General features: G+C 41.4%; 1 protein-coding gene across 1 annotated transcript in view; it reads left to right on the forward strand.

Annotated features, from left to right (window-relative positions):
- The window catches only part of MBOAT1 (membrane bound glycerophospholipid O-acyltransferase 1), a 119,159-nt gene that overhangs the window by 84,556 nt on the left and 9,379 nt on the right, over positions 1-25,224 (forward strand). The window contains 4 exon segments of the mRNA XM_075316435.1: positions 10,082-10,136; positions 10,749-10,926; positions 19,246-19,438; positions 24,126-24,229. Of these exon segments, the coding sequence (XP_075172550.1) occupies positions 10,082-10,136; positions 10,749-10,926; positions 19,246-19,438; positions 24,126-24,229 (530 nt within the window).

Genomic DNA, 25,224 nt, shown 5'->3' on the forward strand with positions numbered 1-25,224 from the left:
TCCTCCCTTTTTCCTGTGCATTATAATAGTCTTTGTTGTGGATTTATTGGATGTTGTTTTTATAATGTTAGAATAAAGTTTATGGTTATTAAGGGTTATTATATTTTTGTTTCATGAACACTTACCCCTTTTTGAATACTTTTTCATGTTATGTATATCAGTATTCCGTTTTCTTTACATTATTACAGTGGCAGCCATCTTGCCTGAGCTGCTGTTGTAATCCGCAGTTTAAGTGTGTGTTCACATTGAGTCTTCTTGCTGAGTATTTGGAGGTGATGCGGCATCTTCATGGAGATGATTAATCGAAGCTTTCACACCACCATTTTTGTAGTTGTGCCTAACATTTGAGCCTTTTGGCGTCTATGCTGCAGTGCCTCCGAGCTCCAATATAATGGGGACAATGCTGGGGTGGGACAATGGCGCTGTGTCGGTGTGATACTATAGCTCATCTACTTTTTGAAGAGTTGTGACTTTCCCTATGCCTGAAATCTCACTCGTCAGCTGTTCCAGATTCATGAATTGAGAACGTCTGACTCCAACATAAAAACTGGCGGGAACAACATGGATCTTGATAAATTGAACCTTATGTTTTTGAGGAGGATTTTGATGAGTTTCCACTTGAAAAACTCAACAAAAAGACTCTAATATGAACACACCCGTAGAGTATGTGCACACTGTGTCTTTGTGCAGATCCTTTGAAACAGAAACTGAGCAGAACCTCTGAAATTTGAGGCGTTTTGAGTTATTGAGGAGGACTTGGAGAGATTTTCTTTACAGCAGACACCTTGACTTATAAAAATCTCTGTTCTAAAATGACTCATTGACCCCTATGGGAGAAAGTTTTCAGAATTCATTGTCTGTGTCACTAGCACTACGAGTGTAATAGAATTGTTACATTATCTTTTACACCCTTTCCATCATTTTAAGATTATGAGGATTAATTGCTAATTGTTGTAATATATTTGTTTGACTTGAAATGAAATGGATGAGTTGTATGAACGTTGGCACACCATACTAACACCTGTGTCTGATCAATCAACTGGGCACACGCAGTGTAGATGAATATGCCATTTGATTAAAGCAATGCCAGGTCAAACTTGACATTGTTTTCCTTGATAAAAATGAACACCACTTAGGTCTGTGTACTCATTTCACTTAATGGCAGTGAATGAGCTTTTGCTAACATTTCAATGAACCCACACAGTCCTTTAAAGGTACAGCATACAACAGGAGTGGGTGGAAGAAAAGGGTTAATCCACGCTGCCAGAAGAAGATCACTAAAAATCGATGGAGATTAAAAGTAACTGATTTTATTGTTACTTTTAATCTCCATCGATCTTTAGTGATCTTCTTCTTGCAGCGCGGATTAACCCTTTTCTTCCACCCACTTCTGTTGCTGTTTCCATGGGTTCTGTAGCAGCTGGTTATACTATGTGTTGATAGCAGTTGTGTCTTTACATAACTGTACCAGGTCAGTGCACCTATAAAAAAAATGTTTGCCGAAAGAGCTGGATAAGACACCCTTTTCTTGTGTTTTCAGTTTTTATATGAAAGATACAGCATAGTTATCTGAGTTCTGTCTTGAAATCAGTCACTCATCTTTGTCCATTACCAGATTGATAGAAGTAAACATTGGGATACATGCACACAATGTTTCTATTTTAGACACACTCTGCCTGGGACCTCCCTGAAAAAGAGCTAACATAAACTAAACCTCTAAAAAGAATGAACATATGCAAAGCAATGTCATACGACCTGCTGTTCATATATTCTGCCTTTTGTAACTTCAGGCGTTGAAATCAGCTAAAAAAAGGTGGCCTGACCATTCCTCTGGTGAGTTCCCTTTGCAAGCCACCACTAATTTTTATATCATGTATTATACGTGTTAAAGCTGCCACAAAGGACATAAAAGAAGATGCTAAAATTGGTATTCCCGTTTCCAAGATCCTATTCCAACATGTAGTAGGCATAATAATATTAGGAAATACCACCAATCAGAAATGTAGAATAGTTCTCCCAATATTGCCATGCCTCTTACTTCATGTGCAGGGCATATCAGCTTAGGTGTACATGGGACAAACCACAAGCAACTAACTTTCACTATATGAGTGGTCTTAACCATGGATACCAAAGCTAAAATGCCCTACACATGAGATAAGAGACATGGCTATATCAGGAGAACTATGAAACATTTCTAATTGCAGGTATCTTCCAATATTTATTACACCTACTACATATTGGGATAGGATCTTGGAGATGGAAATACCCTTTAAGGACAACCACCACCAGCATTTTCCTGAAGCGTCATGTTCTTCAAAAACAATCTGGGTATGCCGGCATTTAAAAGAATTTGTGTGCACATACTTTTACTGACAAGACTTGTTTCAGCCTCATTCCAGCCCTGACATATTGCTTTGCGCTTTCCTGTGCTGGGTGGCTGGGATCAGAGCCAACTGCGATCCCTCTATTAGGGTGCGCTCACACGAGCCATATGACTCACACGAGTATCGGATCGCATTACCCGGCACGGCCGCACACTCTCTGGACAGGAGCGTGTCCGCTGCATAGAAATACATGCAGCCGACCCCCTCTTGTCAGGAGAGAAGGCGGCCGCGCCAGGTGATGCGATCCGATACTCGTGCGAGTCATACGGCTTGTGTGAGCGCACTCTTAGAGCAAGAGCAGGTCTGTCCAACACAGTTGTTTACTGCTCCATATGACAGCATGAGAGGACTCTTGTGCTGGTCTTACTTTACAGGATTGTGAAAAGACATCACTGTAGAATAAAGGTCGCTTTACACGCTGCGATATCGTGACCGATATCGCTAGCGTGGGTACCCGCCCCCATCGGTTGTGCGACATGGGCAAATCACTGCCCGTGGCGCACAACATTGCCCAGACCAGTCACACATACTTACCTGCCCTGCGACGTCACTGTGACCGGCGAACCGCCTCCTTTCTAAGGGGGGGGTTCATTCAGCGTCACAGCGACGTCACAGCTGCATCACTGAACCGCCGCCCAATAGAAGCAGAGGGGCGGAGATGAGCGGGACGAACATCCCGCCCACCTCCTTCCTTCCGCATTGCGGGCGGGAGGCAGGTAAGGAGAGGTTCCTCGTTCCTGCGGTGTCAAACGGAGCGATGTGTGCTGCCGCAGGAACGAGGAACAACTTCGTTACTGCTGCAGCAACGATATTAGAGAATGGACCCCCATGTCACCGATGAGCGATTTTGCACGTTTTTGCAATGATGCAAAATCGCTCAAAGGTGTCACACGCACCGCGGCATCGCTAAAGCGACCGGATGTGCGTCACAAATTCTGTGACCCCAACGAGATCGCTTGAGCGATGTCGCAGTGTGTAAAGCGGCCTTTAGGCTCTTACAGAGAATTTGTCACCAGGTTTTTCTTGTGCCAAAAGAAAGCAACATAAAGTTGTGTCATAGGCTTTATTCCAGTGGTGTGTCACTGAGGCTGAGTTCACGTATCTTGAAGTCATCCGTTAGCACAGATCCTGTAAAGATCCGTTGGCAAAAAAGTTATGGAAACACAACTTTTTTGTCTGTTGTTAAATAACAGATGTTTGCCAGATCCGGTTTTAAATATGGGAGTCTATGTGAGACGGATCCTTTAACGGATTGCTTTTTAGCCATCCGTTGTACTTGCATTTGTAACGGATCTGTTGTTTTCTTACCATATCCGTTACATATGGAAGATAAATAATTATCTGAAAACGGATCCGTCTGCCACAGACTCTCATGGTAAAAAATCGGATCCGGCAGAAATCCGCTTGCCGATCTCTGCAGGATCCGTTATAATGGATAATTACAGGACTTCCAAACTAGGCTGCATGCTGTAATTTTGAGAAAACTTTTTTTTTCTACTGCAGCTCTGCTAGTACTTGCAGTGTAAGGCCGTTGTCATGTACAGTCGGTACGGAAAGTATTCAAACCCCTTTACATTTTTCACTTTTTGTTTCATTGCAGACATTTGGTAAATTCAAAAAAGTTCATTTTTTCTCATTAATGTACACTCTGCACCCCATCTTGACAGACCCCCCCCCCCCCCCAGAAATGTTGACATTTTTGCAATTTTTTTTAAACAAGAAAAACTGAAATATCACATGGTCATAAGTATTCAGACCCTTTGCTCAGTATTGAGTAGAAGCACCCTTTTGAGCTAGTACAGCCATGAGTCTTCTTGGGAATGATACAAGTTTTTCACACATGGATTTGGGGATCCTCTACCATTCTTCCTTGCAGAGCCTCTCCAGTTCCATCAGTTTGAATGGTGAAAGTTGGTAGACAGCCATTTTCAGGTGTCTCCAGAGATGCTCGATTGGGTTTAGGTCAGGGGTCTGGCTGGGCCAGTCAAGAATGATCACAGAGTTGTTCTGAAGCCACTCCTTTTGTTATTTTAGCTGTGTGCTTAGGGTCATTCTCTTATTGGAAGGAGAACCTTTGGCCACGTCTGAGGTCCAGAGCACTCTGGAAGAGGTTTTCTTCCAGAATATCTCTGTACTTGGCCACATTCATCTTTCCTTCAATTTCAAGCAGTTGTCCTGTCCCTGCAGCTGAAAAACACCCTCATAACATGATGCTGCCACCACCATGTTTCACTGTTGGGATTATATTGGGCAGGTGATGAGCATTGCTTGGTTTTCTCCACACATACCGCTTAGAATTATTACCAACAAATTTTATCTTCATCTCATCAGCCTAGAGACTCTTATTTCTCATAGTCTGGGAGTTCTTCATGTGTTTTTTTTTTTTGCAAACTCTGTGTGCTTTCATATGTCTTGCACTGAGGAAGAGGCTTCCGTCGAGCCACTCTGCCATAAAGGTTCGACTGGGGGAGGGCTGCAGTGATAGTTGACTTTGCGGAACTTTCTCCCATCTCCCTACTGCATTTCTGGAGCTCAGCTACAGTGATCTTGGGGTTCTTCTTTACCTCTCTCACCAAGGTTATTCTCCCATGACTGCTCAGTTTGCTTGGATGGCTAGGTCTAGGAAGAGTTCTGGTGGTCCCAATTTTTTTCCATTTAAGGATTATGGAGGCCACTGTGATCTTAGAAACCTGATTGAATACTGATTGACAGATTTTTGTACAGTACAGACTGAAAGCAGTAACTCAGTGGGGTGTAGGAGTGGTTATACAGAGCTCAATACTGAGAAGACTGGCACATCTGCAGCAGATAAAACTGTAATATCAGAACTACAGCAAGTAGTCCAGTTTGCAACGCAGAACTGAATCCCTACCCCTATTTCATCCTTCCCTCAGATTGGGAAGCCATAAAAAGCTGTATTGGTGGTAATTAAGAAGAGAATAACTGCATACTCCACACTGTATTGATAGCATTGTATATATTTTCGGTAACAAACTTTTTTTTTTTAAGAAATCTGTATTCTGTTGTTCTGATATTTTTTTCCTGGAAATATGTGAATAAATTGGAAAATCTGATTGTCTTAGTGCTACCATTACTCTTATTATTGAAGCCTGCCCCTAAACAGGCCGACACTGTTCAGTCAGTGCAGAGTCATGACCGAAGTTGTTCCAGAAAATTAAGTATTTCTCCTAGAAAGTTATTGAAATTACACATTTTCTTATACACATTTTTATTTCCTTTGTGTGTATTGAAACAACACAAAAAAACTGAGGCAAAAAAAGGCAAATTGAACATAATTTCACACAAAACCCAAAAATTGGGCTGGGCAAAAATTTTTGGCACCCTCAACATAATGTTACGGTGCACATTTAAATTGCAAAACCAAAAAGGAGAAGTCGTGAAATTTTGGAAATGGCAGGATGGATAGATGTTAATGATATACAAATGATAACCAAATGAATACAAAATTTTCAAAACATATCGATTTTTCAGTATTGAGTATGAGCGCAGAAATGCAAATTCAAATAGGCATGCAAATCATCAATATCATCTGCTAGCAGCTCTATTTGCAGTTTCTGACCAATGACTTCCTAGATGTACTTGATGGGAGTCCCTTCTTGATATGCTGCAGACCACAGTAACATGTTTAGTCCACGTAAGCTGCTGACAGTAAGCAGGAGCAAAATGCTGCATGGTGAAGTTGAAAAACGACTCCTTGGAGATCTTTCAGAAATGGCAGGTCCACAGTTTCTACAATGTAACATGGAGCCATTAGCGTACCGGAATGGAAACTGGAGAGGTCTGGCTAGCGTGTATTATGCCTCCCACACCATAATAATACTGAGTATTACAGTGTGACGTTCCTCGTCATGGTTTTTGCCCATGTCGTCTCCAATAAATAGAGATGTTTTGAAAATGGTATAATTTTTTTAGCATTTCATAATTTTAAAACTTTTACTTCTTGGTGTTGTAAATGAAATGTTGAGGAGTTTATGTTGCGTAGTCATTTTGTATTAATTAGGTTATGATCAGCATTGCAGGATACATACAGGCCAGAAGAACACTGACTGGCTACTATATTTGCAATATGAGGCTGGGCTCATAAGAGCGTATTAAAAAAATCAGTCCGATTCTGAATAACATTTGTCAGAGTGCTGTCTGATAAAAAAAAACAAAAAACGGATTTCACCTTTCTGATTTAATTGCTCATGTCAGCGATCCCTAAAGCTGATTTACACAGTCATATGGGGAGTTGTGACAGCCGTTCTGACTTCTTCATTCTTTTAAGGTACTTGAGGTCTCAATGTTCATGACTAGTGAGTAAAATGGGAAGTTAAGCAATTTCTAACTGACTGTAACAGCAATATAAGTGTGAAACTATATAACTGTTACATCATTTTAGAGATTATGATCATAACGTAAAGTGTTTTTTTTTTTTTACTATAATAATTTGGTACATGTAGCTAAAGGCTGTTTATTTGCACAAAACGACTGTTCAAAGCAATCACAGGTTGGTGCAGCCTTGGTGTGGCCAAGCAGTTCAGTGCACCTTCCTATCTACCTGTCCCCCTTCACCGTCCCCTGTGAGTGCAGAGCTGTCTATTAATATAGAAGGGTTGGAGCTAGATGGGGAGGAGCACTGAGCTACTTGGCAGCGTGGCTGCGCTTAGTGCCTGTGCTTCCTTTGAACACTTCTTTTGTGTTGACGGACTCCCTTTAAGATTTAATATATAATGGTGATTATGAGTTTCTGGCTGCTGTGATACTAATGAATACTTTTGAATCAAAGATCTGTAGTGACAGTAAAGCACATGGCCGCTGTCCTTTTTTCTGTTTTTCCCGAGTTGACGCTGTATATATCATGTCACAGAAATGCAACATTGCTTCATCTGAGATCCTGCAGTTGCTCAAAGTAAAGGTGGTGGTGCTGTCCTTTGTAACCAATTCAGTTCAGTTTTCTAAGGTCTTTTAGTAATTAAGATTGGTATTGGTGACGTTTCTATTTTCCCTTTATGAAAGTTTGTTAAATCTCCGTAGATGTATTTATGTACATAAATACTCTGGTCCTTGGACTGGCTGGATGTGTACTCTTTGGTTTATACAGTATATGCAGAGGCATAGCTAGGGCTTTGGTTCAGGAGAACCTCATCAGTCAGCAGATGACTGGGCTGTTATTAAAAAAATCTGTATACTAAGACCAACAGTAACATTACTGCCATATGGTGACATATACTGTAGAAGTAGATACCAGTCCTGCAGAACATATAATAATTATAGTAGAGATATACTGTACATGGTGACATACAGCTGACATTCTTTCCGATGGAGATGTTAATTTCTCTCGTCTTTTCCTTCTTTCCCAAACCGACATGGCAACTTCTCTAGACACGACTCTTCTGCAGAGACTACAACAAAGACAGATTTGACATCTCACATTTTCATCAGCGTCCCCATCTATCCCCAATCTGCACAAACTCCTCATCCTGATGATACCCCAATACTGAGCCACTGCTGAAGTATGTGTTCCTATTACTGAACCGGCTCTGTGGTACTGTGTGCACCCTCTGTATGGTAAAACAAACCTTTAGAATATATTCATGCCCTCTTCAAGTGGTCTAGAAAACAGTGCCCACATTTTGCCCCTAGAGAGTAATAATGATCTCTGTGTGCCCCTTTGACAGTCACAATATCCTGAGTGCCCCTATAACAATAAGTGCCAACTTAACATTTATTAATGTCCTAAGTCTCCCCTCTATACAGCTCCCCTCCACACAGTATGATGCTCTCCTCTATACAGTATAATTCTTCTACCCTGTCCAGTAGCCCCCAAACTGTTTGATAGCCCACACAATAGGCCCCCCACACTGTCATGACGACCTTAGTAGCCACCACATCCTATGATAGCCCCCTTAGTAGCCCCACTAAGTACAATGACCTCCCCTTAATAGCTCCCACTATTTAGATGGGCTCCCTTAGTAGCCCCTACTATTTATGAAGGCCTTTTTGTAGCGTGCACTATTTATATAAGTCTGTTAGTAGCTCCCACATATTATGGCCATAACACAATTGTAAAATAAAAAAATTAAACATCATATACTCACCTTAGATATCAGCAGTAGTAGAGGAAATAATACAGAACTTTTAATCAAATTTCTTTAAAAAGTTGCACAGTGATGCAACCATAAAATGTTGTGCAAACAAAAGAAAACGCCATTCATGTCCGAGTGGACCAATTGAGAACGAACCAATATTGGAACCACCACTCCGATCGGGGACGGTAACTGTCAATGTGTCAATATTAATCAGACAGGATCCAAAGGTTTGATAATACAACAGTATCAAGTGTTAATAGACACTGCAAAATTGACTACTTTGATGCGAATGATAGGCAAAAAACAGTCTTGTCTGTTGCTAAATCTTAAAATAGGTGTGTTCTTCCATTGGGAACAAAACCTCTCATGGTGACGTAATAATACAATATAGTGTATAAAGTTGGTATTTCATCAAGAAAACAGACATATGTCCATATATATTGTCCCAATAACACTAACCATTACCCATGAGACCAAGCCAAAGTCACAGTGGTGTCCTTTGGGTTAAATTATGTGGGTATGGTCATAGCGACACTATATATGTTTTCATATTACCTAATGGTTTACATCCAGATCAATAATGAGAAACAATGTGCAGTTACACAGTTGATGATAAGGGTTGGTCTCACCCATATATAGGTCCGGGTCAGTTGTTGGAGGGGGTCATCAGTGTGGATAAGACAGGTGGCTGTCCGCGACCAGGCATGAGCTCTTTCCCTGTAGTGGACTAGCTGACTCCTCAAAACCCCATTGACTCCAGCCCTTACAAGGGCAGTACCAAACTGACCCTGAATAGAATGGCCCTAACAAATCTTCACCAGAAAGCCTCCTGATGCGTTTCCTCCGCCAAGATTCATCAGGGGAGATGCAGGTATAGGGCTAATAGTACATGCAAGGAGACCCACTCAAAATGGTCTGATTCTAGGACTGTACTTGCTGGTATTTTTATATACTCACCTTACCGCAACGAGTCCAGCAGCAGACAGTGGCAGGTCCCGGACAGATGAATGCAATAACATTATTGTGTCAGGACTCCTATCCTTGTGCATGTCAGGGCGCTATTGCGTCATCGCATTGATCCGCTCTGGACTTGCCGTTCTGTACCCTGCAAGACTAAAGCGACCTACTGCCTACAGAACAGAGAGCGGCAGTGCAGGGAGATTGAGTCTCCCTGCTCTGCTGCAGAGTTCAACTGTATTGGTGCTCTATATTCATCCATGTAAATGTTCCATATAAAAGTATTCTTCTACTATTTAGTAAAAATAAGGGAAACCTAACCTGATAGTATATTTTAGATATATGCTGTCTTCTGCAAAGTCCTATTTTAGAAATTCTAATTCTTTAAAGTGACTTTAAATTAAAACATTGGTGAGAAATGAGAAGAGCAGGTTTTGTCAGTGGAATGCAATGAATGTAGCCACCTGTCCATAGAAACCAGTGAAAAGACAGGAAATATCCTTTCGAAATCTGTTAGGATTTGGAAACCTCATCATTTCGGGTGGAGGACATCTGGAACATTTATATTTACAGCAGAGCTAAAAAATAGTTAATGATCTGATAAAAAAAATCAACTGTTTTTTTTAATTTATATTGTATTCCTTGTAGGAACGTGCAAAAACCCAGACACGCTCAGCAAGCAACAACTAAAAGATGCTGTAATGTAAGAGCTTACTATTGTATTGTACAATATGGGCAGTGGCGAAAAATCCATATTCAACTATGTAGATGGGAAAAATATCCACACTCATATGAGCATGCATAAGTCTTTTTGACTTCAGGCAAATGTGTCATTAGTCAAGCAGGGGGAGAGCTGGAGAATAGAGCTGGAGTGACAGAGGATTGAGATCTACAAAAAAAACCCTCTTCTGTCTCATATTCATGTGGATTAAAATGATGATTTCTCAGTAACAGAGAAACAGACTGGCCTAGTAAAGGTATTGCTGGACTTGTTACATGCACATATGACTATATTGGGATATGAAATCCTGCGGACAGATTCCCTTTAATATGATAACATTCCAGATTTGATTTCTACCATATCATTCCTGTTTTAGATCTATGGACTGCAGTAAAGGATCTGTAGTGTGGGCCAGTATATACTGACTCATGGATCTGTTATTATCCTCTGATCACGTGGGAAGTACTCTTTTTAGTTGTATTTTATGTACTTATTTATACTTGTCAATGTTAGTTTATAGCTTTTGCTAATGATATTGGGGAACAGTCTAAAAACTACTATTACTTACTATATTTTCTTCTGTTATATTTGCAGGGGAAAACCAACCTTTCTGGAGTACATTAGCTACCATCTCAATTTTATGAGTATTTTGGCTGGACCATGTAGCAATTTCAATGAGTATGTTGGATTCATTGAAGGTCGACATATACAATCAAAGTTAGTAGGAAATAAAGGAAAAGACTGCACTACATTTACTGACCCTTCTCCTACTGTAAGCAATGCATTTATACCATGTTCTAACTTTCCATATAATGTTTTATAAAAAAAATTCTATAATGTAATACAAAAGTATTGTTAACTGGTAATGTGTCTCCCAGGGAATGGGGTACTCGGTCCCGGGCAGTGTATCATTGGGGAAAGTCACTTTGGTGGCTGTTGCCCGATCCGGTGCCCTGGGTGCTTTTTTAATGGGGAGTATTTACAAGGGAGATTAAAGTAATTTGTGTGACGCCACATAAGGGTTGCGGTTTAGATTGTGGAACCGCCGCTGCTGAGTTGATTATCCCCCAGGGCTGGTGGTAAATGGCAGCTGTGGTTGCAGGCCCTCCGCAGGCTGAGAGATGTATGATGGAGTAATAAGGGAGGCCACACTGTGGGTTGTAGTTAAGTCTATACTCACTCTGGACCCTTGGACGGCTGGTTCAGGCCCCTGTATTTCTAGTGCCAGTTTATGACTCGGTTGCTCTGTCCCTGGCACCCTCAGTATGGTTGGGTCCCCGTAGCGTGGAGAGTTTGGGTCCCGACTGTCCCTTTTTTGTGGCAGTGTCCTTGTCCGTACGGCGGGCAATGTGGACCCTGTAGGGCTGGTCTGTGTCCCGAACCCTGATCCTTGGTTTACTGCTGGTGCCCCCGGATCTGTGGGTCAGTGAGGTCCATGAAGGTCCCCTTACTGTGCAAATATTTGCTAGGCTGTATGAGACTGTCGCCTGACCTAGGGCCCTGTGCCCCATCAGGGCTCTGGTCCCAGCGGTACTCGGATGTACCTGCCCTGGCGACCACTCTCCTGTGCCCCCGGGTCACCGTTACACGATCCAGCTCTCAGGCACGTCTCTCCACTTTCACTTCCTACTCTAGACTCTTGCTATCCCCTCCCACCGGGTTATCTAGTTCCTCTTGTCTGGCTCCGCCCTCTAGGTGGCCATTCCCTTGTGTCTGACTAGCCAATTACCCCTGGTGTGGAGTGGTAACTAGGATTTTGGTGTGTCTAGGTGTTTCTGGCACTGGTGTTCCAGGTCCTAGGGGGTAGGCCCTGCTTCCCTGTGAGGATGCAGTTCCTAGTAGTGCCCTGAGTGGCTATGGGGCGCTACAGTAATCCTATTGATTACTATATATTGAGATATATAGGTAAACCGAAAATACTGCCTGTTCCTTAGATATTGGGTCTGCCTTACCTAGACTGTCTGAATACATAGATCATTTAACCATTACCACTACATTTGTAGGTGTATCAGTCATAGTTCCTACATAATACAGTTGTTGAATGTATAAGAAATACTACACTACTCTGCCCACATAATACTGTTATACAGTTTTCAATTAATAGCATGATGGAGTGACCATATCATTAAGTAGCAAAGTCTATGTGCCATATATTAGTGCTATTAAAATGGTATCAGCCTTATTCACAGTCCATTACAAACGCCCCTTGTATCAATATAACCCTGTATACAAGCGGAGTCTACTGTATGTTAGCTTGTAGGTTTCTCATATTACCAGACGTGTGAAGTACAAGTAGAGCACACATTGGGTGCGGTTGCTCAATACATGGAGGTTTTATACAAACTGCAACAAAAAATGCTTTTAAAAATAATAAATTGATTTGCCTATCCCCTTTTCCCCAGTTCAAAAATAAAAAAGCATCATGTTTAACACTGTGTGTGTAAAAGTCCTATCTATGAAAATATAACATTAATAAACCTTATACTATTTTTTATCTAATTGAGCACAGTTTTCTGTTGCCACTCCTCACAAAAAAGATGCGATTAAAATGTGATCAGACGCTTGTATGTAACTCAATATATTGATAAAAACATTAGCTCGTCCTCTAAAAAGTCAAGTCCTCACATAAGTCCATTGACTGAAAAATAACCATTTTACAGACCTCAGAAATCTCACAAGTTTTCTTTATTAAGTTTTAATTATTTATTCATATTTGTGTATGTGTCTGTGTACTTCACTGTGTGTATAATATATATCTATCTATATATATAATTGCCTTATTCTGTCTGTCTGTCTTGCTCCAAAATTGTGTTACGGTGACACAAAGCTGATTGGCCGCTGGGCTCGCCATGGCCCCGCCCCCCGCACGGATTGGCCGCTCGCCTCGCCTCGGCTCCGCCCCCCCACGGATTGGTCGCTCGCCTCGGCCTGGCCCCGCCCTCCGCATGGATTGGCCACTCGCCCCGGCCCTCCGCACGCATCGCCAGACATAACCTTGCGCTGCTGGGATCGTGACAGAGCCGGTGAACGCTGGTAACCATTATACACATCGGGTAACTAAGGTCCTTTAATTACCCGATGTGTATCATAGTTACCAGTGTACACCGGCTCCGTCACGATCCCAGCAGCGCCAGACATAACCTTGCGATGCTGGGATCTTGACGGAGCCGGTGAACGCTGGTAACCATTATACACATCGGGTAACTAAGGTCCCTTAGTTACCCGATGTGTATCATAGTTACCAGTGTACACCGGCTCCGTCAGGATCCCAGCAGCACCAGACATAACCTTGCGATGCTGGGATCTTGACGGAGCCGGTGAACGCTGGTAACCATTATACACATCGGGTAACTAAGGTCCCTTAGTTACCCGATGTGTATCATAGTTACCAGCGTACACCGGCTCCCGGTACACATGTGCAGGGAGCCGGCATTATACTCCTCTCCCCCCAGGACTACTCCTCCTATTATAGTCCTCCTATTATACTCCTCTCTGAGTATAATAGGAGAACTATTATAGCATGGGGGATGGAGCACGATGGGGTGAGCAGCATGGGGGATGTAGCACGATGGGGGGTGCGCAGCATGGGGGATGTAGCATGATGGGGAGTGCGCAGCATGGAGGATGGAGCACGATGGGGAGTGCGCAGCATGGGGGATGGAGCACGATGGGGGGTGCGCAGCATCGGGGATGGAGCACGATGGGGAATGCGCAGCATAGGGGATGGAGCACGATGGGGTGCGCAGCATGGGGGATGTAGCACGATGGGGGGTGCGCAGCATGGGGGATGTAGCACGATGGGGGGTGCGCAGCATGGGGGATGTAGCACGATGGGGAGTGCGCAGCATGGGGGATGGAGCACGATGGGGAGTGCGCAGCATAGAGGATGGAGCACGATGGGGAGTGCGCAGCATGTGGGATGGAGCACGATGGGGAGTGCGCAGCATGGGGGATGGAGCACGATGGGGGGGTGCGCAGCAGGGGGGATGGAGCACGATGGGAGGTGTGCACCCCCCCAACACACACACACAACACACCACACACACACTGGGAACCACAAACACCGCCATACACAGACACCCACACACACAGACAACGCCGCACACACACAACACCCAACACACAAACACCGCGGCATACATAAATATACGCACATACCGCGCAACACACACATTGCACAAAACATACCTCCCCCCAAAACACACCACACCCACACAAACCGCGCAACACACACACACACAACGCTACAGACACACAGCGCTCCACAAACAACGCAACACACATACAACACCGCTCTCACCCCCCGCCACACCCAGACAACACCCAGAACATGTACAGCGCCCTACACAAACACTTGGTAACTACACACAACAGCATCTATATATATATATATATATATATATATATATATATAACAAAAATCATACATGAACTACACAATACGTAAATTCTAGAATACCCGATGCGTAGAATCGGGCCACCTTCTAGTATAGGTATAAATATGTACATATATACAGTACAGACCAAAAGTTTGGACACACCTTCTCATTCAAAGAGTTTTCTTTATTTTCATGACTATGAAAATTGTAGATACACATTAAAGGCATCAAAACTATGAATTAACACACGTGGAATGAAATACTTAACAAAAAAGTGTGAAACAACTGAAAATATGTCTTATATTCTAGGTTCTTCAAAGTAGCCACCTTTTGCTTTGATTACTGCTTTGCACACTCTTGGCATTCTCTTGATGAGCTTCAAGAGGTAGTCACCGGAAATGGTCTTCCAACAGTCTTGAAGGAGTTCCCAGAGATGCTTAGCACTTGTTGGCCCTTTTGCCTTCACTCTGCGGTCCAGCTCACCCCAAAACATCTCGATTAGGTTGAGGTCTGGTGACTGTGGAGGTCAGGTCATCTGGCGTAGCACCCCATCACTCTCCTTCTTAGTCAAATAGCACTTACACAGCCTGGAGGTGTGTTTGGGTTCATTGTCCTGTTGAAAATAAATGATGGTCCAACTAAACGCAAACCGGATGGAATAGCATGCTGCTGCAAGGTGCTGTGGTAGCCATGCTGGTTCAGTATGCCCTCAATTTTGAATAAATCCCCAACAGTGTCACCAGCAAAACACCCCCACACCATCACACCTCCTCCTCCATGCTTCACGGTGGAAACCAGGCATGTAGAGTCCATTCGTTCACCTTTTCTGCATCGAACAAAGACACGGTGGTTGGATCCAAAGATCTCAAATTTGGACTCATCAGACCAAAGCACAGATTTCCACTGGTCTAATGTCCATTCCTTGTGTTCTTTAGCCCAAACAAATCTCTTCTGCTTGTTGCCTGTCCTTAGCAGTGGTTTCCTAGCAGCTATTTTACCATGAAGTCCTGCTACACAAAGTCTCCTCTTAACAGTTGTTCTAGAGATGTGTCTGCTGCTAGAACTCTGTGTGGTATTGACCTGGTCTCTAATCTGAGCTGCTGTTAACCTGTGATTTCTGAGGCTGGTGACTCGGATAAACTTATCTTCCGCAGCAAAGGTGACTCTTGGTCTTCCTTTCCTGGGGCGGTCCTCATGTGAGCCAGTTTCTTTGTAGCATTTGATGGTTTTTGCTACTGCACTTGGGGACACTTTCAAAGTTTTCCCAATTTTTCGGACTGACTGACCTTCATTTCTTAAAGTAATGATGACCACTCGTTTTTCTTTACTTGGCTGCTTTTTTCTTGCCATCATACACATTCTAACAGTCTATTCAGTAGGACTATCAGCTGTGTATCCACCAGACTTCTGCACAACACAACTGATGGTCCCAACCCCATTTATAAGGCAAGAAATCCCACTTATTAAACCTGACAGGGCACACCTGTGAAGTGAAAACCATTTCCGGTGAATACCTCTTAAAGCTCATCAAGAGAATGCCAAGAGTGTGCAAAGCAGTAATCAAAGCAAAAGGTGGCTACTTTGAAGAACCTAGAATCTAAGAAATATTTTCAGTTGTTTCACACTTTTTTGTTAAGTATTTCATTCCACGTGTGTTAATTCATAGTTTTGATGCCTTCAATGTGAATCTACAATTTTCATAGTCATGAAAATAAAGAAAACTCTTTGAATGAGAAGGTGTATCCAAACTTTTGTTCTGTACGGTGTGTGTATTATATATATATATATTTTTATTTATATATATATATATATATATATATATATATATATATATATATATAAATATATATATATATATATATATATATATATAAATATAAATAAATAAATAAATAAAATTAAATAAATGAAATATATATATATATTTATTTATTTATATTAGAGTGGTTGAAATTAGTACTGAACACATCACCAATTTTCTAAGTAAATATAGTTCTAAATATGATTTTTCTCACCAGATATTGATAAGAACCCATCCAATCTACACAGGCAAGGAAATCAAGCCATAAATATCCATAAATTTAGTGTGTGTAATAATGAGAAATGACACAGGGAAAAAGTAATGAATATGCTTACTGACATGTATTTAATACTTCATACAATGTCTTTGTTAGCAATGTCCGCTTCAAGACACCTCCAGTATAGAGAAACTGGTCACATACATTGCTCAGGTGTGATTTTGGCCAGTCTCCCACATATACACTCTTCAAATCCTGAAGGTTCCATGGGTTCCTTCAGTGAGCTCTGAGCTTTAGCTCCTTTCATAAATGTACTATTGGATTAAGGTCAGGTGATTGGCTGGGCCATTCTAGCAGCTTTATTTTCATTCTCTAAAACCAATTGGGAGTTTACTTGGCTGTGTGTTTGGGATCATTGTCATTGTCGTGCTGAAATGTCCAACCTTGTTTCATCTTCAACATCCTGGTAGATGGCAACAGATTATTATAAATAATCTTTTGTTACATTTGTCTATTCATTCTTCTTTCGATTTCAAATTTGCCACTGCCATATGCTGAAAAGCAGCTCCACACCATGGTGTTCTCACCTCCAAACTTCACTGTTGGTATGGTGTTTTTGGGGTGATATTCAGTGGCATTTGGCCTCAAAACATGTTGTGTATTATGACATCCAAAGATTTCAATTTTGGTCTCATCTAACCAGACTATTCCCCCAGTATTTCATAGGCTTGTCTAAATGTTTTTAAGCAAACGTGCTGGGACATGGTTATTGTTCAGCAATGGAGTTTTGCTTGATGACATGCAAAAGATGCATACAGGCCATGGAGGTTGAGTGCATTGCTTATCGTTATCTTTGAAACAATTGTACCTGCTGACTCCAGGTTTTTGTGTGCATAGATGGTTCTTGGCTTCTGGACAACCCTTCTGATAATTAATTTCACTTCTCTGTCTGAAATATTGTGGGGATCACGTAGTTGTGGCAGGGTTATAGTGAAATGGTGTTTCCACTTCCGGATTATGACTCCATCAGTGCTCACAGAAACCTTCAGTAGTTTAGAAATTCTTCTGTAACCAATGCCATCAATAAGGTTTTGAAGGAAATAAAGCTCAGAGTTTATAGATGGAGCCCATGGAACCTTCACAATTTGAAGAGTATATGTGTGAAAGAATGTATCAAAATCACGCCTGAGCAACGCATGCTAATAGTTTCTCCATACTAGAAGCGTCTTGAAGCTATCCTCTCCAAGAAAGAGTGTTGTACGAAGTATTAAATACATTTCAGTAAACATGTTCAATACTTTTGACCTGTCATTTTTCATTATTACACGTCACTATGTTTATGGACATCTATGGTTTGATTTCTGTGTGAATTGGATGGGTTGTTACCAACATCTGATGAGAAGTTCATGTCAATAGCAATTTTTCTATATATACAGTACTGACCAAAAGTTTGGACACACCTTCTCATCTCTAGAACAACTGTTAAGAGGAGACTTTTGTGCAGCAGGCCTTCATGGAAAAATAGCTGCTAGGAAACCACTGCAAAGGACAGGCAAAAAGCAGAAGAGACTTGTTTGGGCTAAAGAACACAAGGAATGGACATTACACCAGTGGAAATCTGTACTTTGGTCTGATGAGTCCAAATTTGAGATCTTTGGATCCAACCACCGTGTCTTTGTAGAAAAGATGAACGGATGGACTCTACATGCCTGGTTCCCACCGTGAAGCATGGAGGAGGAGGTGTGATGGTGTGGGGGTGGTTTGCTGGTGATATTGTTGGGGATTTATTCAAAATTGAAGGCATACTAAACCAGCATGGCTACCACAGCATCTTGCAGCGGCATGCTATTCCATCCGGTTTGCGTTTAGTTGGACCATCATTTTATTTTTCAACAAGACAATGACCCCAAACACACCTCCAGGCTGTGTAAGTGCTATTTGACTAAGAAGGAGAGTGATGGGGTGGTACGCCAGGTGACCTGGCCTCCACAGTCACCAGACCTGAACCCAATCGAGATGGTTTGGGGTGAGCTGGACCGCAGAGTGAAGGCAAAACGGCCAACAAGTGCTAAGCATCTCTGGGAACTCCTTCAAGACTGTTGGAAGACGATTTCCGGTGACTACCTCTTGAAGCTTATCAAGAGAATGCCAAGCGTGTGCAAAGCAGTAATCATAGCAAAAGGTGGCTACTTTGAAGAACCTAGAATATAAGACATATTTTCAGTTGTTTCACACTTTTTTTAAGTATTACATTCCACATGGTTTAATTCATAGTTTTGATGCCTTCAATGTGAATCTACAATTTTCAGAATCATGAAAATAAAGAAAACTCTTTGAATGAGGAAGTGTCTCCAAACTTTTGGTCTGTACTGTGTGTATATGTATATATATATATTTACTTAGCAAATTGGTGACGTGTTCAATACTTATTTTACCCACTGTATGTACGGGTAAAAGATTGAAAATGTTTACATTTTTTCAGTATATCAGTATATATTCAGGGAATAATGTCCTTGAAAACTACAATTTGTTAAGCAAAAACAAGGCCTCATATGACTGTTATGTTGAAAATCGAAACGTTATGGCTCTTGAAAAAGAATAGAAAAAAGAAAAAGCATGAACAAGAAAAATTGCGCATTATTCATTGTATTTATCTGACTAATTTAGCTGTTGCTGTTTTGCTTCTTTTTCCAGAATGCTGTGATAACCAAACTCCTGATTTGTGTGGTGTCACTTGTTCTTTTCCTAACTGTATCCAAAGCTGTCCCGCTCATATACATGTTGGACGACAAATTCATTGAAGATTCTTCTTTACTTTGGAAGCTTGTTTACCTCTATATTTCCACAATGGCTTGTAAACCCAAATATTACTTTGCTTGGACATTAGGTGAGCTACTTTCAGGCTTTGAGCGGTAATATACAAAAACTTTAACAGAGAAGATTAAGACTCTGCTTTGTTGCCAAACCTTGATTTTGACCATCATCAGTGTCAGACAAGCCACGCAGAGGACAGCATAGTATATCAAGAGTGGAACAATAGCTGAAATAGAGTCCTAACGTCCTGCTGGGTGTGTGGCGTCAAGTAACAGTACATTTTTTATTTTAATATATTATCAAATATTTTTATTAATGGGAAAACAAGGGATTCAGCTATTTCTGATTTCTTAGAGCGTAGCAGTCACCCAATATTTAATGTTGAACTGGAGACACAATGTTATAATGCCTGCATTGCAGAATAAAACATCTTTATTTAATTATTTCTCCTTTCCGTTTTTAAGATTATACCAATCAGAGTATTTTGCTCCTAATGAGACAACATTTATTTTAAAGCGTAACTGTCATTTTAATTTTTATTTTATAAATCAGTAGAACACATTAAAATAAGCAACTTTGTAATATATCCTATCAAACAAGTTTGCTTCTTTCTCTGCTAGAATTGATCAGTCATTATCAAGTCTCAATTCTGAGGTAAAATCTGTATTCAGTGAAGACTTTCCCATTACTGAGATAGGAGATGGCAGTTGGTGCTGATGAGATTTTAAGAAGAGGGAGGAACTAGTGGTAGATGGAGGCGCTAGAGGCCAAACTCTTCCCACTTCTCCCTCTTCTGTCTAAGTAGAATCTCACCTCTCCAACTGCCATCTCCTATCTCAGTAATGGGGAAATCTTCACTACATACAGATTTTACCTCCTTATTGAGAATTTCAATATTGAAGCCGTGCTTATCTTGTACTCACTCAGCAGTGAGACCAGAGTAGCGTCATATTAGAGTTGAGTGGACTATCAAATGGGGAGCGGAATCCCCCATATATGTCAATGGGGATCGGAATACGGGACGAGAGAGAGAAAAAAAAAAGATCCGGATCGTGCACCCGGAATCCCGCGTCCGGGTCGGACTTGGATCTGCCGCTCAAACCGCGCGGATACGGATTTTGCCGATCCGGGTCCGCTCAACACAAGTCACGTTACATCCCATACATAAACAGACCAGACCAGGCAGAGTACTCCTATTGAAAACATAATAACAGCCTGATCAGTCTGCAGGGTGATTAGACGTTTCTTGAGCACAGCAGACATGAGTGTGATACTGGGATACTGACACACTCAGTAATCAGGAGAGCTGATAGAAGGGTTTGTAATGTGACTCTGCTAAACTCAGCTGCACTACTCTTTACCCCACACTCACTCATGTTAGACCAGGGCTGTCATACATCTCACAGCATTAAGCTATGTTTGGGGTGTGTTCTTCTTTCCTTTAATAGTTGCTGCCTGCTTATGATTGCTCAGCATCATACAGGGACAAGTGCATGCGCCTAGTGAAAGCGGTCTGATAATACCCACTTGGACTTTACTTTTTTTTAACCCATTAAGTGCCAAATTGCTATTATCTCTACAATGGAGAGGGGAAATTAAAATAACAATAAAAAAACATTTTAGTCTGCTTTGCAGCCACTATTACATACTAAGACCCGTTCTACATGAAAAAAATTGTTGAAAGGTCCCCTTTAAAATTAGCTTTCTGTGAATCTGAGAGTCTGCTGCATAATCAGTTATCGTACAGGTAAGGCTATGTGCCCACGCTGCGGATTTACCGCGGATTTTGCCGCGGATTTGCCGCGGATTTGCCGCGGATTTCCCGAAAATCTGCAGCAGCGGCACTTCCAAGCCATTTCAATGGCATTTTGGAAATGCTGTGTCCATGCTGCGGATTTTTCCGCTGCGGATTTGCCGCGGATTTTGATGCGGAAAAATCTGCAGCATGTCAATTATTTGTTGCGGATTTTGGTGCGGATTTTGGGTATAGAATGGGGAAAAAAAAAAAAATCCGCATCAAAATCCGCGGTAAATCCGCGGCAAATCCGCGGGTGTGGATTTGCCGCGAAAGTCGCGGATTTTCATGCAGAAAAATCCGCAGGTACATTCTACCGTGGACACATAGCCTTAATGTTTGCAGCAGAGAGGTGAGATTGTAAAATATCATCCACTTGCCTCATACTATCATATTCTGTTTTTACTGGTTAAATCCAAAGTTAATAATCGTCATGAAATCCACCATTATACAGAAATTAACGCATATACAGAAAATTGCAAATACATTAACCTTTCATTTTCTGTTCAGAAGTTGCAAATTTGGAGCAAGACTGCTCCAATCACCCACTGGAGTGATTTTATATAATCACGTTTTCTTGGCTTATTTTTTGTGACTTTTTTGAAACCTGCATCTTTTCCCCTGAATGATAGCAAAATCAATTGATGACAAAGTACATTTTGGGCATTGTACAAAATTTCATGAATCTAATGCTCCGTTTTGATGAATGTAATGCAAAAAAATGTAGAAAAAATTACAAGTCAAAAAAGAAAAGTGACTTAAAAAGTTCCTGAAAATGATCAATTGGGCCTGTTATGTATGTAGGTATTTTTTTTTTTTTTTTTTTGGGGCACATTTTTTTTACTATTGGTCACTTGCAGAGTGGAGGGATTCGCTAAGCACCAAGTCTAAATCCAGTTTTTTGTTTTTATTGCTGTATTTTTTGATCTTTCGTTATTCTCTATACTAGATCTGTGCAAAGTGTGTCCCGCAGGTCACAACTGGTCCGCCTGTGGACCGAGACAGCTGAAGGACTGAAAACAGTGGCCTATGGGACAAACCATGGCCACCTTGCTCACCGCCAGCATCCTCTTGTAAATGCTATCTGCATTCTCAGGTTGCAGATAGCGGTGAATACATTGGTGGAGGACAGAGCCACTGGCTCCTTACACCAATCAATGTGTGCGACTGAGGCAGCAGCTAAGGTGACGTCACTGTCCTATTATATACAAGGGGCTATGTGGTGGCTAATACTTCCTATAGGGGGGCTATTTGGGGACTCATTGTATATAGGAGGCTAGGTGGGTGATTATACTGTATATAGGGGGCTGTGTGAGGATTCATACTCTATACAGGGGGTTTGTAGTGGCCTGTCATAAAATCCATAAGACATCACTTTGATAGGGGGCATATCCACATATCCATATCAGCTTGAATGCAGAGAATGTGGAAAAGTGCGGATAACGGGAGCTTATCACAACCAGAAACCTTATTTACCTGCAGATAAAAGGGTAATTTGCAGTAAATAGCATTTAAATTTTGTATAGACAGTTTACTGTGGTTGCAGCTATGAGGAGAAAATAAAGTTCTTTGCTTACTGTCAGTCACCAGGGCAGTGCAGTTAGTCACCGTTCTCTATTTGGTGAGCGATGTTGTAATCCCTCCCTGGAACTTTGACAGCCTGCTCTACAGCACATGTGTGCAGACAAGACTGTCAATTAATGTGCTTAGATAAAAAGAACCTGCAGACAAAAAAGCGCAATAGGGTCTTACCCTGACAGACAGGGGGTGATAAAGGAGATGATCCTACTCACCAAAGATGGTTGTGAAAGGCACAACTCCTGTAACAGCATAAATCCGGATCAAAGGCAGCAGTACCCCAGGTGGCTGATAACAGAGAGAAATTGTAGAATGGGGCTTTGTAAACCGCGCCAAAGATCACTGATGAAATCTTGGATTAATGTAAACTTTTTATTCTTGCACAGGTCTACGCGTTTCAGGAGACTCTGCTCCCTTCCTCAGGACCAAACAGGCATAAGTTACATCAAATCTCATGTGATTTGATGTAACTTATGCCTGTTTGATCCTGAGGAAGGGAGCAGAGTCTCCTGAAACGCGTAGACCTGTGCAAGAATAAAAAGTTTACATTAATCCAAGATTTCATCAGTGATCTTTGGCGCGGTTTACAAAGCCCCATTCTACAATTTCTCTCAATGTGCTTGGGAGAGATTATACTCAATAGTGAGCTGTTACTGCTGCCAGCATTACCCTGATGACTGGAGGCAAGCAGCTACAGAGCGAATATAACCTAATTTTCTCCCTGTTGCAACTCCAGTAAGGACGCTAGACATAATTTAGGCACTATTTACCTGCAAGTTATCATTGTATCTACAGGTGAATGATGTTTCTGGACAACTGATAAATCATACGATCAAATTAAATAATAAAAAATGAGTGTATTGTTGAATCGGTGAGCCTGACCTTGTAATCAAGTGTAGTAGTACAATAGCATCACATAGAACCAATGACACAGACTAATGATAGGCTGAACTAGCGTTCATGGGAACTTGTTTGTGATCATTGCCCTGTAAAACATGGCAGTAATTAACCAACAAATGGCCAGTTCTCATTTGATTTTGACTTTATCTCTTATGTGGGTCTACAGATTTTGTCAGTCGCACATCCCCTAATGTACATCCACACTAGTGCAAAAAATCATACTGCTGTTCATTCGTATGCATATTGTTTGTACATACACAATGATTGGCACATTAAATGGAAGCTAAACAAGTGCTGATTAGCATATTAAATGCTTTGGTATATGGGCCACAATCTACACACATGTAAAAAGAAATACCCATAGATAATGAAACTGGTGCATTCTTAGAAATGTCTACGTTTTTATGATCTATTATTTACGTGTAGTATAGTAGTTATATTATGCTTGATATTTATTTCTACTAATACCTAGTCTTTGTTTGCCTAGCTGATGCAGTAAATAATGCTGCAGGATATGGCTTTAATGGAGTAGATGAGAATGGCCACTATCGATGGGATCTAATTAGTAATCTTAATATATGGAATATAGAGGTGAGTTTACAATTTAAATGTCTTGTTAAATGAATATCTGTTTTGTAAAGAATAATTCCATTCTTGTTAAAGTGAACCTGTAAGGCGAATCAAGCTGCTCAAACCATTGGCAGCTTAACTGCAGGATTGCAGGGGACCATAGCATTAGCTGAGACTACTCCATCATTGCCTCCTCAGGGTTTTTCCTAGCTCCGGTAAAGGTGGTTGACGGGTCTCTCACAACCGACCTGTCCATGCCACCTCCAGATGGTTTATCCCAATACATCTGCAGGTCATTGACAGACCTGTCACATGCGTGTACATAGGAGGAGACCTGTCAATTACATGCAGCAGCGCTGGGAAAAACCGGCCCAGGACAGAGCCAGAGGCGAGATTAGTCGAATCATTAAAGCATAATTTTTCTGAAATGCTGGAGCGTTTCAGAGCATAATATACCTGACTGAAGTCGTGCAGCCAGGCTCCGCTGCAAGCCGCTTGAAGTTTGGGCTGCATGAATTGCATGATAGGTTCCCTTTAATTACAAGGTAATGAATGTCCTTTCACTGTTTTTTGTTAACATTTGTAAACATTTTGTGGGCATGTCATCGTTCAGAGATTTATTTTAGTCGCTTTATTTTTCCCTTTTATTTGTTGACTTTTTTTTATGCCAAATTCTGCAAAATGGTGCTTGTGGTTCTTAAATTTAGTGCAAAATATAAGATGCTCTTTATTTTTGTCTTTTATGGTTTTTTTTGCATTTATCAGTGCAAAAAATTACTTCTGCCTATGAAATATCGCAAAGTTTGTGGAGAAATTTTAGCTGAACATAAAATCACTCCAGGGAGGGATTGAAGCAAATTTGTGCAACATTTTTGCTACTTTCTAAAATGTCACAATTAATGACCCAGCATCTGGAAACCCCAACCTCCACCCACAATAACAAACATGAAAAAAGGAGAACAAATACAAAATAGACTTTAAAAAGGCACAAATTGAAAAAAATAGGGCACAAAGGA

The sequence above is a fragment of the Anomaloglossus baeobatrachus genome, chromosome 6 (assembly GCF_048569485.1).
Source record: "Anomaloglossus baeobatrachus isolate aAnoBae1 chromosome 6, aAnoBae1.hap1, whole genome shotgun sequence".
NCBI lineage: Eukaryota > Metazoa > Chordata > Amphibia > Anura > Aromobatidae > Anomaloglossus > Anomaloglossus baeobatrachus.